The sequence below is a fragment of the Fusarium musae genome, chromosome 4, assembly GCF_019915245.1.
Source record: "Fusarium musae strain F31 chromosome 4, whole genome shotgun sequence".
Lineage (NCBI taxonomy): Eukaryota > Fungi > Ascomycota > Sordariomycetes > Hypocreales > Nectriaceae > Fusarium > Fusarium musae.
Window position 1 is genome coordinate 435417 of NC_058390.1, and position 14377 is coordinate 449793.

The 14377-nt window shown below is 47.9% G+C and overlaps 4 protein-coding genes across 4 annotated transcripts; 1 reads left to right on the forward strand and 3 right to left on the reverse strand.

Annotated features, from left to right (window-relative positions):
• Positions 1–612: 612 nt before the first annotated feature.
• On the reverse strand, positions 613–5602 carry J7337_005084 (uncharacterized protein; the record flags this gene model as incomplete). The annotated part of the gene is made up of 6 exons (XM_044822767.1): positions 613–1498; positions 1554–2261; positions 2315–3132; positions 4195–4561; positions 5135–5306; positions 5356–5602. 6 exons carry the CDS (start codon positions 5600–5602, stop codon positions 613–615), a joined length of 3198 nt encoding a protein of 1065 aa, XP_044681258.1.
• A 1806-nt stretch (positions 5603–7408) lies between these two features.
• Positions 7409–9970, reverse strand: J7337_005085 (uncharacterized protein; the record flags this gene model as incomplete). Its single annotated transcript, XM_044822768.1, has 2 exons — positions 7409–9728; positions 9783–9970. 2 exons carry the CDS (start codon positions 9968–9970, stop codon positions 7409–7411), a joined length of 2508 nt encoding a protein of 835 aa, XP_044681259.1.
• Positions 9971–10460: 490 nt separating this feature from the next.
• J7337_005086 (uncharacterized protein) lies at positions 10461–10749 on the forward strand (the record flags this gene model as incomplete). The annotated part of the gene is made up of 2 exons (XM_044822769.1): positions 10461–10525; positions 10560–10749. 2 exons carry the CDS (start codon positions 10461–10463, stop codon positions 10747–10749), a joined length of 255 nt encoding a protein of 84 aa, XP_044681260.1.
• Positions 10750–12485: 1736 nt separating this feature from the next.
• Positions 12486–13161, reverse strand: J7337_005087 (uncharacterized protein; the record flags this gene model as incomplete). The annotated part of the gene is made up of 2 exons (XM_044822770.1): positions 12486–12885; positions 12929–13161. The coding sequence occupies 2 exons, from the start codon at positions 13159–13161 to the stop codon at positions 12486–12488; spliced, it is 633 nt and encodes a 210-aa protein (XP_044681261.1).
• Between the last annotated feature and the right edge of the window lie 1216 nt (positions 13162–14377).

The following is a 14377-nucleotide window of genomic DNA, read 5'->3' on the forward strand; positions in this document are numbered from 1 at the left end:
TGCACTTTCTTTTGTCATACTGTTTCTTTCTTCTTTGTCTTCTATCACACTCCCAAATACGAGGCTGTGTCAAAAAGTAGTTAGTTTGTTTCTGTACACGGGGGTAGTTGAGAGTCGGGTCAAGGTACTGGGACCACTAGAATCCTAGTTGGGAGTTGTTGACAACACGGTCGGGATCATGGCTCGCTGTAGCATCTAGGACTTTCTTGTCATCTGATTTGACATACCGCCGAATGTAATCGTGCCCTCTGTGGCCATTGGCAATGGGAGCTGGAGGACAACTCGCGCTAGCAAAACCATGCGTGAATGCTCAGTATAAACAGTTTGATTCACCGATAAGCGCTAGCTACCGAGGAATACCATTGACTCTATCCCAAAACAGTCGGTGGTGCGCTGACAAAGGCGAAAGCCTCCTAGAACAATGCGCGCGGCACTTGGTTAAGCTTGACGGTGAGAAGACAAATTTCTGGGTGATGGTTCAATTCATGGCACTACTACATCCGGGTAAATGTGACCAATTCCATCTACCATGGCAAGATTCTCGATCATAGCTATCTAACAACACTTGCCTGACGTTCATCAACACAATCTTCACACCAGAGCATTCCAACATCAGGTTCGCTCCGCCTTGTTGCCAGTAGCAGGCATGACATCCCACATCGACTCCCCCTCACCAACAATGATCGAGTACGCTATCTGAGCATAATGCTCAGCGACAGGCACCAAGTGCGGGTTGATCTCGGCGTAGCATTCAATCAATTGGAAGAAGAGCCACGGGATGTGATGTTCCATCATTCCCCACTGCTTGACTTCAAAACGAGCCTGGGCACTACCGTCATCAGGCGGAGTTGCTAGAATGACAAAGCCCATGGTCTCGAGGCCCTTGATGAGCATTTCAGCAGCCCGGACAAAATCTTCATCCTGACGTAAACGAATTCCAACGTAGGCATAGAGGTGTGCGATGCACCAGCGGATCTGCTTGGCGGGTTTGCCAGAGTAGGTCTTCTCGATAACACGCAGAAGCTTAGTGGCCTTTTCGAGGTCGAATTCTTGGTCGGAAGGCACCTGCTTGTCGAATTCTTTGCTGAGCTCTTTACGCCGAACGCGAACAGCCTCGGTGGTCTTGAGTCGGTCCTTGCAAAGTTCGCAATCACATATGAATCCCCATTTGGCCAAGCCCTTCTGAACATCCTGGTATGATTCCGAGTCGGTAGATGGGCGGTACGGAATCGTTAACTCGGTGCCAACCGGTATATCGCGTGCCGCACGGATGATAGCCATGTCGCCGATGAATGAGCGACGGCAGTTGCCGACACAAGAATGGTTGATGCGGGCGGCGAGAAGCCAGACACCAACGGAGGTGAAGAGAGGCCTCTCACGAGTGGAGGCGCAGACTTCGGGGGCTGGGTTGCCGCTCCAGACGTTGTTGCCACAGAAGTCGCGAGTGGATCGTGGGGCACCGAATGAATTGAGAGAAAGGATCTTCTCGACAAGGAAGCTGCGACACCAGATTAACGAGTGTTCCATCGGGAACCAGGGGCAAGTCAACTTACGCATCAACAACAGGACGTCCGTCCCCCTCGGTAGCTGTTACCGGTTTGTACTTTCCATGGTGTAGCTCGGTAAATGCAGAGAGAGCTTCCGGATCATGGTACAGCTTCTGAACAACCTTGGGCCAGAGGTTCGCGGATGCACCAGCCGTCATGCGCTTGGTGTTGAAGTTGGCCAAGATAGTGCATTGGTCCGTCAGTCGGGTCTCGTCAATGAATGAGTACTCAAAAGCCTTCTCAACGAGGAGTAAGTCACCCGCTTTGACAGCCTTGGTGGTGTACAGACCGCGACCGCGCCCAGGCGACTCCCGAATCTCGACAGGCTTCGAGTAGGTGGCGCAATCAATCAAGGGAGCTCCCTTGGCTGCCTTGGCTGTCTTATACATCTTGTTGAAATTGTATTTACCCGTGCGCTGCTCTGTCAGTCGTGTCTTGACAGAAAGAAGAGTTGTCTCGGCCGCCTTGTTGTCAGGAAACTTGTCCAGGAGGTCGATGAGCATGGCTTCGCAATCCTCGAACCGGTTCAGTCTATAGAGGGCGATGGCATGACGGAACAAAGCCTTCTCGGTAGGCGCCTCAGGGTCATAAGCCTGGGTGACATCTAGCAGTGCTTCGGCGGGTCGACCAAGCTTGAGGTTGATGAGGGAGCGGTTGAGGTGGGCCAGCTGCTTGTCTTGGGAAGTCTCGGCGACATCGAGGGCTTGGGAGTACCTGCAGTTCACAATGTTAGCGATGAGTGAGTCGAAGGAGGATGGTCGACTGACGAGTGATGAGCTGCTGCCCAATCCTTCTTGCCAAAGGCCTTGTTGCCGAGATCGCGGTAGCCATGACTGGTCTTGTCGTCTCGGTCTGGGTTAACTTTCCATGCCTCTGGAATTCGTCCATCGCCATGGCGCAGGGGAATGATGTCGCCCGGGTGGTCGACTCTCAGCGTGTAGTAAGACTGGGGAATCTGACAGAAATTCGGGGTGATGGTGTCATGAACGCGCTGAAAAAAAGGGTTCTTGACGATGCACACACGATAGTCCAACATTGTCCAGTTGCAGGAGATCTCCTTCTCCAAAGGCTGGTGATACAGCTTGAGCAAGACAGCTGTACCCGCCTGATCCTCGACGATGAACATGATAGCCTCACCACGGTCGACAAGCGACAACTGGTGGAGGAGAACCTTTGATCCCCAATGGTGAGTTTCGAGACGCATCTGGGAGATGCTGATTGGCTTAAGGTCCTTCTCCGGGATGGCGCAGGGTGGATAAGGCCCTTCAACAGTAGTGATGGGGATAGCCGAATGGTCTTCAATCAGCTTGGAGCCGGGGAAAGAATAGTCACTTCCGCAGGCCATTCGGACGAACGTGCCAGCCGGGTTTAAGCCAGGTGTGAGAATGGCCTTGCCGAGTACTCGGGCCATGAAGAGTTTCTCGACGGCATCCTTGGTAGGGTGATCGGTAACAAACTGACCCTTCTTCGTCTGGGCCTCAGCCAGGGTCGCTTGGGTAGTCTTGACCCATTTGACCAAGTTCTTGTCCAGCGAACTGTCTATAAGATCCATCGTATCCGTGACGGCGGCCTTATTCCGTGAACACTGTTGGTGATGCAAGATAAAGAGCGATCGTAGGTGTGAAATGATAGGAAATCCCTGGCAATGAAAAGAAATGAGGACGGAGAGGAGAGGTTGTGAGAGCAAGAGGCGGGGGCGGGGACGGGGGGTGGTGAAGATAAGAAGGAAAGTCACGGGCTGTAGTTGCACAGGAAGGAGCACTGGTTTTCAGGTGGCAAGGCAGCAATCTCTGTTTGAGATTCACGCGCCTTCCAGGGCAGGTGCTTTGCAAGACCGCGACTTCTGGCAAACAAACAGCAACTGCCCGCACCGACAAACAGTGTCCGCAACTGTAAGCTGAATGCTTGGTTTTAGCGTTACACAAACAGGGATAGTGGAGTCAATCTGGCATGGAAGGTTACAGCTAAAACGTCAGTGGAGTGAAAGCGTTCTTCTGTGTTACTGTTTACCTACAATACACATGTGCTTGCCCGATTAGCCCTGTTTTTGCTATTGTCTCGCTTACCTACCTAGGTATGCTTCACCTGCCACAGCTATCCGTACACTGCCCAAAAACTACCCAATCCGACTGTATGTGCACCTAGATACTTGGTTATTGGAGAACAAATCAAGCAAGGTGATGGCTGAGGTTGTTCCGGATTGCAGACAACATTTGTTATTGTTTGCGTGTTTTGGGGGTATTCAGCTACAAACACAGTGATCTAAGCAAACACAATTAGAAGTAAACTATCACGGTGCATACAGGAATACAGCGAGTCCATTGCGGTCCGTCCATTGTACAAGCTGTAATTAGATGACCCTTGACAATTCAATCTCTGCGATAAACGCGAACCATGAGCTCAGACTGTGAGAAAATACCACAGTTAAACACAGTCCAAGGCTTGGTGGGATCACAAATCGTAAAGTCAAACCGTCGCAGTAACTTCACAAAATTAGCCTCGTCCCTCTCAATCATTATAAAACTTACCTCAACATAGACCTTGTTCAACTCCATCAAAGCAACCGGTCTGCCCAAACACTGCCATCGTCCATAACTAAAGATCAACTCCAGCGCACTCTCCCTCTCCCTCAACTTCTCACCCTTACTCTCCAACCATCTCTCGGGTCTAAACTCTCCAGCATCAGAACCCCAGATATCTTCACGGCGGAATATTCCCCACGCGCAGTATCCGATTTTGGTACCGCCGGGGATGAATTTTCCTTTCCAGGTGTCGCCTTTGGGGCGGGGACTTGTTTGGACATTAGACCTGCGACGGGAGGGAATGTGCGGAGACCTTCTTTTATGACGGCTTGGAGACAGGGGAGATCACGGCCGATTGCGTCGGGGATTATGGGTTCTGAGAAGTGAGTTTTTGAGATTTCGGCGCGGAGGGTGGGGTGTACGAGAGGATTGGTGATGATGTGAAGCATGGTTGAGCGAATGGCTGTAGCTGTTGTATCTGAGCCCGCGACACTGCGAATATTAGCGTTGATACAAATCAAAGCCAAGGACTTATATTTGTAACAGAATCTCAGACTCTGCCTCCTTCTGGGTAAGGTCATGAGTAATAAAAGACCCAAGCATATCTTTCTGAACCTTTTTATCTGGTCTGAATCGCTCAGCCGTGACCTGTTTCGCAATTCTTCAATCCATCAGCACTTTTACATCCACCTCGATTAAACACCGTTACTCACCCCATCAACTTTAAATCCAAGCCTATCCTTCTCCGACGGCAAAATACTTTTAAAAACCGGTGAACTCAGTACTTTAACCAGCCACGGAATTACCGTTGTCACCATCACAGCTGGCAGCGTCTCCTCTGTGATCTGGATATACTTGTACACATCAGAATCCGTCTTCACCAAACGCCAGGTCCGAAATGACATCTAACGTGAAAAACTGCGCGCGCCGACTAAAATCAACTGGCTTTTTCTCATCTGCGTACTTTCCCAATAATTTCATAAAGGATAGTATGTTCTTGTTAATCTTTGGTTCGAGACTCTCCACCTCGCGACCGCCGTAGCCAGCTGACATTTTAGAGCGCACTTGAAATGCTCGTCTTCGTCGCGCCATGAGAGAATGTTGTTGTTACCAGGATCGAAGCGCATACCGTCGTACCAATCTGATCGACGGTATTCGGTTCGTACGTTGAGGATGTGACGCATTAGTTCCGGGTCGTCGGTGAGAAGATCGTTGGGTCCGACCTTAGCAATTGAGCCTGTCGATATTGTAAGCTTACAATGGAGATGCGATTACTGGATAACTACCGTATTGTTTCGTGACCTCCCAAAAGTCGAGGTATGCTCTCCCACCGCCGACTTTCTTGATTAACCACCATTTTGAGAGTGCTGCTAGGCGAGGGCCTTTAAATTCGCGCAGGCGGTTGTACTGTGGCCATGTTGAGAGGACAGACCAGAGTGTCACGAAAATGGCCACGAGTCCTGCGATTGCAATTGATGGACGAGCGTCGCCAACAATTTCGCGCATATGATCAAGGAAAGATGTTTCAGCCATGATGGCGCTGCCAAGACCAATCCTCAACTATTTGCGGTGGATGCTTATATCGCCAAGCGTTAAAGTTCTTAGTTCGCGGGAACAGTTTACGATCAGGGACCAGCGGCCCGAACCCGTGGGGACTTGGCTTTACAAAAAGAAACAATCCTACAGGGCCAAGGGGAATTAGATTAGATTAAATAGTAAAAGGTAATAACCCTAGGTAGCTTAGGTAGCTAAATAAGACTCTATTTATATGTATGCAGGACGATGCTGTGAGTAGTAAAGCGTTAATTAATTCAAGTATTATGGCCTATTGCACCGAAAACGAACGAACATACCACGCTTTCAGAGAATCCAGTACGTTACTCTCGCTGATTTGAGTCATCTTACTGATTATCCCCAATGACTCGGTATGAAACACGCCTCTCTCATCAAATTCATCACTCACATCGCGTCTTAGTCTGAGCAAGAACGTTTAGGTGAGTAAGTTCATACGAGCGTCATGAGCATGGACTGGTCGGGGTAGATCGTCAACATCATTTGTTCACTCTCTCACTCTTGGCGGAAAGCTTTTTCTTAGTCCAATTGAAGATACCAAGCATCTGAGCCGCGTTCTTGATGCAGGAACCGGTACTGGCGTCTGAGCAATTAACTTTGCTGACGCTCATCCTGAAACTCAAGTACAACACCTCATCTCACTCATCACATCGCCCTAACGCTTCTGGGTCATCGGCATTGATCTGAGTCCAATTCAATCAAATTTGTACGCCTTCCAACTTCACAATTCGGTGTTCCCACTGACAATACAGCATCCCCACAAATCTTCAATTCCAAGTCGACGACCTCGATGACGAATGGACTTTCACCTACCCCTTCGACTTCATCTTCGCCCGCATGATGACCGGCTCAATCGGCGACTTTCCCAAATTCATCACCCAATCCTTCAACGCTCTGAGTCCCGGCAGTTGGGTGGAATGTCAAGACATAACATTCCCCGCACAATGCGACGACGGCACTCTCAAAAAGGATTCTTACATCGATCAGTGGTTAAGCTTTATGATCAAAGCGACGAATAAGGTTGGTCGCACGGCGGAGAGTGGGAAATTTTATAAGCAGCAGATGATCGATGCGGGGTTTGTGAATGTTGCGGAGGCGGTGTGTAAGTGGCCAACTAATAGATGGCCCGCTGATCCTTATTATAAGGAACTTTGTATGTTATTTGTCACTTAGGGGGGTGTTTAGCTGACGATTTAGGGTTTTGGTGTAATCATAACATTGCGGGTGAGCTGTCGGGTCTTTCTATGGTGCTCTTCACAAAAGGGCTGGGGTGGAGTCCCGAAGAGGTAGAGGTGTTTTTGGCAAAGGGTAGGACTGATATGAATGACAGACGTATTCACGCTTGGTGGACTGTGTAAGTGATTCCTGAGATTGTGAAGGGGAACTACTGATCAGTTTAGACATGTTGTTTATGGCCAAAAACCCGAGGCTTATTGCAGTCTGGATACGGCTCGTACTGGGTTGTGAGCTTGTGGCCAGTTTAACGATTGCAAGTTATTCTTCTTGGTCCACAATTTCACACGAAATGACATGGAAGAGAAAGACAGACTAACACTTATTATACATATCCCAACTCTGATGGATCTGTCACCTTCAACTTGGCCGGTACAGTATAAATGAATAGCGGTTCAAGCCTGGCATACTGGCGATTAAAAGGCCAAAATACTTCTGGCCAGAACCTTATGTTCGCCTACGGCTACTCTTTACTAGTTAATTTCTATGGGGATTGCTCAGCACGATAACATAGTCCTTAGTTGGCTATACCCTTCACCTCTCTGAAGGATGAAGCATACTAGCAACAAACCCGTGCTGTTCTTCCACGGCCCAATCATATGGTGTCTTTCCCATGTGATCCTTGATCTGGACATCGGCACCCATTTCCAACAATAAGTGTGTCGAAGCCATACAGCCATTCTTCGCAGCCCAGTGCAAAGCTGTCCGCCCACAATAGTCGACCGAGTTGACATCTGCCCCTCTCCTGATAAGATAGTCCAGAGCTTCAAACCTCTCGTTCTTTGCTGCTAACAGCATAGGGGTCCATCCGTGTACTCTAGCGTCTATATCAGCGCCTTCAGCTACCAGGACGGCGACAACATCAGTATGTCCATTCCGGGCTGCGATTTGAAGAGCTGTTCTACCGTGCTTTTCTCGCTGGTTGGGATTTGCTCCACGCTCTAGGAGAAGACTAGCAAGATCGGCGCGCCCTTGTTCGGCTGCCTGGGTGAGGGCAGTACTTTCACCAATCGGATCCTGAGCGTCAATGTCGGCGCCGCTTTCTATCAACGACACGATTCTCTCCTTGTACCCGCTGTTGACGGCTGTACGAAGCCCTGACACGACTATGCTTCCATGTGATTTGTTTGAGGCCATCTCTTCAAGAATGTTGCGATGGTCTCGGCCCGATAATTCTGACTGAAGCTTATCCAAAATCTCCTGTGCATCATCCACTCGGCTCGCCAGTAATTCCACCAAGCTGCCGTGACCTCTTACCACGGCAGCATGTAGTGGGGTCCACCCGTCATCGTCTTTAGTATTGACATCAGCCCCAGCACTTAAGAGTTGAGCCACTATAGCTTCGTGGCCCTGCATCACTGCCATATGTAAAGGAGTTACACCACGCGAATCTGGTGCATTGGGGTCTCCCCCATATTCGAGTAGGGCACTTGTTGAATTGGCGAACCCAGCGTGGGCACTCCAATGTAAAGGCGACTGCTTGGCGTCGTTCACGTAGTTCGAATTAGCTCCGTTGCAAAGGAGAAGGCGTGTGATTCCCTCGTATGGGATCGCCCAATGCAGCGGTGTGTTCTCATAACAATCCCGTGAGTTAGGATTTGCACCATTCCTCAGAAGGATAGTGGCTGCTTGCTCATGGCCTCCTGGGGCGGCCCAGTGTAGCGCAGGACTCTCTTGTTCGTCAACGGCATCTACTTCGGCACCCAGGCGCAGAAGAAGATCCAGGGTCCCGATGCTGCCCGCTTCAGCAGCCAAGATCAGTGCTTTGTTGGTCTGCGAGTTGTCTGACACGACTCGAGCATGCTGGTCAAGGAGCATCAAAACTATGTTGTCATGTCTGTTGATCACAGCCCAGTGAAGAGCCGTCCAGCATTCGTCATCCTCAATCGTCGAATCGGCACCATTCGCGATGAGGAGTTCCATCACCTTCCCATGGCCATTCCTCGCGGCCCAAAGCATGGCAGTTTCACCTCGCTCGTTCATCAAATCTGTATCGGCGCCTCGGAGGAGAAAGGCTTGCACCAATTTTTCAAAACCACGGCGTGAGGCCAGATGAAGTGCAGACATGCCGTGGCTGTCTTTGTGATCAATGCTAGCTCCAGTCCCAAGAGCGGGCTCAAGAACATCATATAAGCCCCAATATGCAACTGCATGCAGCGACGTAAATTCTTTTGGAAAGGCTTCATGCCAACCAGCGGTGCGGTGTCGGGGAATGCACATGGCTTGCATTGAGGAAGCCAACTTTTTCTCATCTTCTAAGAAATCCATGATCTCGCCAACGTCGTCATCACCTTGGCCAGCTGCGAAGTGGTCTCCCCAATGATGGGAGGCGTAGCCGAGAAGAGCATAATGACCCATTCGTTTATCGAGTTCTTGCTCAACTTGGCAAGGGCCGGTACTGAAGACGCCGAACGACAAATAGGTCAAGCAAGCTTTTGCCAGATGGTTTTCTGGTTCCAAGAATCGGCCTTGATGCTTCGAAAGGTATTCATGGAGAGTTAGATGGATGAGTCTCGCGTCGTCCATGTCGTCACCGATCTGGAGCAGACCAGCCGTGACGGACAGAAGAATATGCCTTTCAGTAAACGCCAAGTCATCAAGCTCTGGGTCTCCAGTTTCAACACTCAACGCATGAAAAAGTTCCTCCGAAGTCAGCGGCCTCTTGGCATAAAATACGTATGAAAGTGCCTTCTTAGCCAACAGACTATCGCCCTCGTCAAGGCTCTCTATCCTCTGCCAAGCAGCGTCATAAAACTCTTCTAATTTTCCAACCAGAGAATTCAACGATGATCGAACTTGTCTGAGATTAGAGCGACCACATAAATACTCAATCTGTAGGTGGGCCAGGAGGAACCTGCAGATATAGCCATCAGTAACTAAGTGCAGCGATTAGGTGAATTTGACTAACATCCCGTCAGTCTTTTTAACCAGAGTGCTAATAATATCATTCCTGAGAGCTTTATCTCTGCCCAAGAATGAGCGCATTCTTGAGTTTGCTCTCATCCTGGCATCAAGATATGTCTCCACATCTGAAGGCCGAGCTGCAATGGTGATTTGTGTGAGACGGCCAAAACTTTCTGTAAGGTCCAGATTCATTCGAGAGGTGATCATCAAATGTACAGAGGCATCCACGTCGCTAGCCAATCGAAGAAATGCATCTCTGTTTTCTTCAGGGCATTCATCCTAGCTTCCAGGTCAATGCAGGTTTGAATAACATTGGAGTAGACTTATGATTACCAGCGCGTCAATGAGAATGAACGTCTTACGAAAACGCTTAGACAAAGACGTGATAAGTGATATACGCTCTTCGTCGCTCGGCAGTGATCTCTTTTCGAGATACTTGTCTCGAAAACTAATAATGTCAGGCGGTAGCTGACTACACGCTTCTACCAGCTGCCTAGTAACGCTGGCCCAAATGTTGGTCTCCGAAAGAGTTTGCTTGTCCTTGTAATCGCAGTAAATGTAAGCTATCGCAACTTCGTCTTTCTTTGTGGTTTCTTCAAGATAATTGATGACGGTGGACCTAGGCGAGTATGTAAGACAACAGTCTTCTTGTGACCATATCGGTGAATAAAATACTGACATCATGACCGATTTTCCAGAGCCAGCTGAGAAAGTTAGCATCACTGGCAACCCCACGTTCAGCAATGGGTTCTCTTACGATTTCCTGCACACCATAGCATAGTGCTTTCCTCATCACTCGCAGAGAGCCAGTCCTGGAATTTATCGGATTCAAGCAACCATTTTCCAGTATCGCCATGGTGCTTCGAGAAAAGGCTGCGCTGCTTGTCACAAAAATCCAGACTCGAAAGCCATTTGATAAGGTTTTCCCGCTCAACGGTTACTTCGTGTGCTGGAAACTTCGATTAGCTTAGGGCCTGAAACCACTGCCGAATGCTCACTGTCCAAATATCCATCCATCCTGTTCGATCTCTCAATCACGTACTCCAGCCTGTTGTCAATACGCTCCGTCAGAGCCAAGTTCTCATTTATTCCAGTAACAGCCGCTCGAGCATGAAACTTTCCCTCCTCCACTCCCAGTAGAATGCAGTTCCTGACTACTCCTTTTTCTCGTTCAACAGCCTTGTGGAGGTTTTCATAAGCTTCTTTCAGCTCAGAGTCCTCGCCGGATAGAAGAGCTCTAAGTGCTTTGACTATCAAATTTATAAGCAAAAGAATACGTATTGTCGAACTCGTTTACAGCGATATTGACTCAAGCAGGCTTGCTGGCCTAGAGAAAGCCGTAGAGGAGAGAGAAACAACTCACCAATGCGTTTTGTCTTCAGGTACCTCGTACAGATGGCACATAAGACTAGAGTAGAGGCGAGAACTTCAGTAAGTGCTGCTCGGAGTTCCGCAATTGCCGGGATCTTATGCTCTAACACGCTCAGACGCGTTAAATATGATCGCAAATCTTCAAAGAAGTTTTCTAGCTTGTCATAGTCTGCCGAAACGCTTTTTGAGACCTTGAAAGTTATTAGAAAGAAAATAGCAAAGGAGCCCATGCCACTCACGCTTATAAGATACCGCATAGCGGCGAATATGGCCTCAGTCGCCGGATATACCTAGCATGGTAGTTAGTACCGCTGTATATGGTAGGGAACAAGATATTTTACCGTTTTAGTTGCATTCACTACAATGTCCCCGATCAATTGAATAGGGGCCAGTGCCTCTTTTACAAGCGTCCTAAACTTGTCGATCTGAGAGCCATCATGGCGGCGCCATTTAAACTTTTCTTCCTTATCCTCGAGTGCTCCAAGAACTTGCTGCACATTAGTAGCCCGTTCTAAATCCACCTCTTTGCCCGTGATTGCCATGTATCGATCAATAGCTCCTTGCCAAAGCAGACTTATATCCGATACTTCAGGGTCACTCTGACTTGGCCTTGATGAAAGCTCACTGCGTTCATCTCTGATATTTTGGGGGTCTTGCATCCTTTCGCTAGCCTTCTAGGAATTAACCATGGGCAGGGTGCGTATGTCGTCCTAAATGAATAATCTGCAGCAGTACAAGTGGCATTGATTGATGTGCGAACCTAAGCTCAGCATCATAAAACAAGATACCAGAAGTTTAAGTCTGGGGGGTTTTAAATGATGGTGCGACGTCCAGTTCTGGGGTTTTAAATACCTAATAATAGTCATATGTTGAGTGGTTGGGCGTCTTTTTCCTACTGCCCAATCATGAGTGCTGTATATCCGCCGTGTAGTGATCCTTGCAACCCAGCATCAGCTGATGGTTGGTAATTAAACGCCTGTACTCCTTACTGTAGGTAGTTATAAATACTCATGCTTTACCCCTAGAGTTCTAATATTAGGATACTTACTAATAGAGTTCTAAAATAGCTAAAAAAAATTAATTATTATTTTCTTAAAAAAAAAAGAAAGAAAGAAAGAATAAAAAAAAGAAATTAATTTATAATTCTTTCTATAAATTATATAGAAAGAAAAGGCCCTTTAATTATTTTTATTTAACTCTTTAATTGAATTTTAATGCATACATCTTTAATGGAAGTAGCTGTCTTTTGTTTACAACTGGGAATCCATGTTGTTCATCAGATCTCACCAGCTTCATCCCTGCCCTGTCAAAAAGTTGCAGGAATTTTTTATCCTCTCTATTCATTCGTCAGTTGACAAGTCGTGGAAAGTGGGCTTGAAGAAACTTGCCTTGTAACGCTACCGTCAAGTTCATCAAACTTGTCCTGACCCCAGGTGCTCAAGTTCTCCTTGAAGACAATGAGGCCATGTTCCTTTTGCAGCACAGCTTTGCACTTTTCAAGAAACTGCACCAACTCGTCGTCGTTGAGATGCCCTATGCACCATTGGATCCAGATCAGGTCGTATACAGCGCCCTCGGTGGGTTCCCATTTCTCAAGGCCAACATTGTGGATTTCTCCCACGCCAGGCTTTCCGCGTAAGCTTTCTGTGAATTTGGCCACGGGCTCGACGACGTCAACTTGATCCGCCAGCTTGAGAAGCAGTCCTTCTGTTATCCTGCCAATTCTATCCAGTTCTCTATTAGCAATTTTGTCCCGAGACATTTCAATCCGATACTTACCCTGCCCCACCCTCGAGAACTCGTGGTACTCTTTGTCTGCCGCTCTTGATGCCAATTCCTAGCCTCGCCAAAAACGTGCGCGATCCTTGGAGATCTATGCGGGAAACGGAGGGCATGACAGCCAGAACGCCGCCAAGCATTCCGTTACTATCAGAAGCAACAGTCTCCCAGTATTCTTTGCATTTATCCGCTTGTATCAAGCTATCGGGTTGGGAATTCGGCGGGTCCGACATGATGAGAGAGCTATGAGTAGGTGTACGGAGAAAGAAAATCCGCTTCTAAATTTTGCCTGCATAAAACATTTGTGCTGCCCACTGCGCCACATGTGGCTTGCTCACCCGGGATGTCATTCAATGAATTTCTTCGTCATGGCGATCAGTCGCTAGCCTTTGAACAAGTTTCAAGGGTGATAATGATCATTCAAGGGTCCTATCTGGAGGTAAATTTACGTTATCCCTTGGTAGAGTTAAATAGCAATGTTGATGAAAAGAGAAAACGCCACAGCGGTCGTGCAGGGTAAGTAGATACTCAAGACAACAACTTGATATAGATGGCAACGCAGTCATCAATTGAGATACGACAGGTCTCATAGAACAGAATTCTTTCTCAAACTAGGCTTGAATTGCATTGATTCATTCTCTTATTCCGTTGAGCTATTGAACGTTGCATACTAACTTAAATGCACCCTTCTCTAAACGGCTACCAGGAAAGCTTGGTTTTATGATATGGTCATGAGACAAAGAACTGTGTTAGAAACCCATGAGTCTACTTGGAACACCTTCTTCTTGGCAAAACATGCGGTCTTTCAATGCCTAGAAAAAGTCATCTCGGCATGGGAAGCCAAGTGCCGGCTTGGCAATACGCGATTCTTGGTATTGTTTTGTCAATAGAAGGCGCCCCATTGATCCGAGGCAGTGCACCTTAGCACCTCTTCTTTTTTGCTATCTAACAAATGATTTCACTGCACCAAGTTACAAGTATTGAATGATAAGGCTGTGTGACCTTGACTTATAAAAATAACAATTCTTCATAGGTATATATAATTCGACATACTCCGTATCCACTCATACAAAACCCATTAACAATATTTTGCCCAGACTAGTCCACGTACGCATTGTCTGTGCACTATTCTTGGCGAGGCAATTCAGAGCCGAAATTGCCGGATCCCAATCTCTTTTCTTTTCTTTTCCTCTCTCAGCCCAGACGATTTTCGCTCCGAATAATAGTGGGCCCACCCCAGCACGTCATCCCGATTAAAGGAGTGACTCTTTTTTCTTCTTCTCTCCCTTTGAAATAACTTTTCGAGGCGTCGACTACGAATACTTTCACTTTTTCAAAGACGTCATCACTCTCACGACCGTTGGATTGTAACGAAACTCGGTATCGACGTTAAAAACGACTTTTTCAAGAGGGAATACGTTTCGGCAATACTTCCGAATCTCGGTCAAT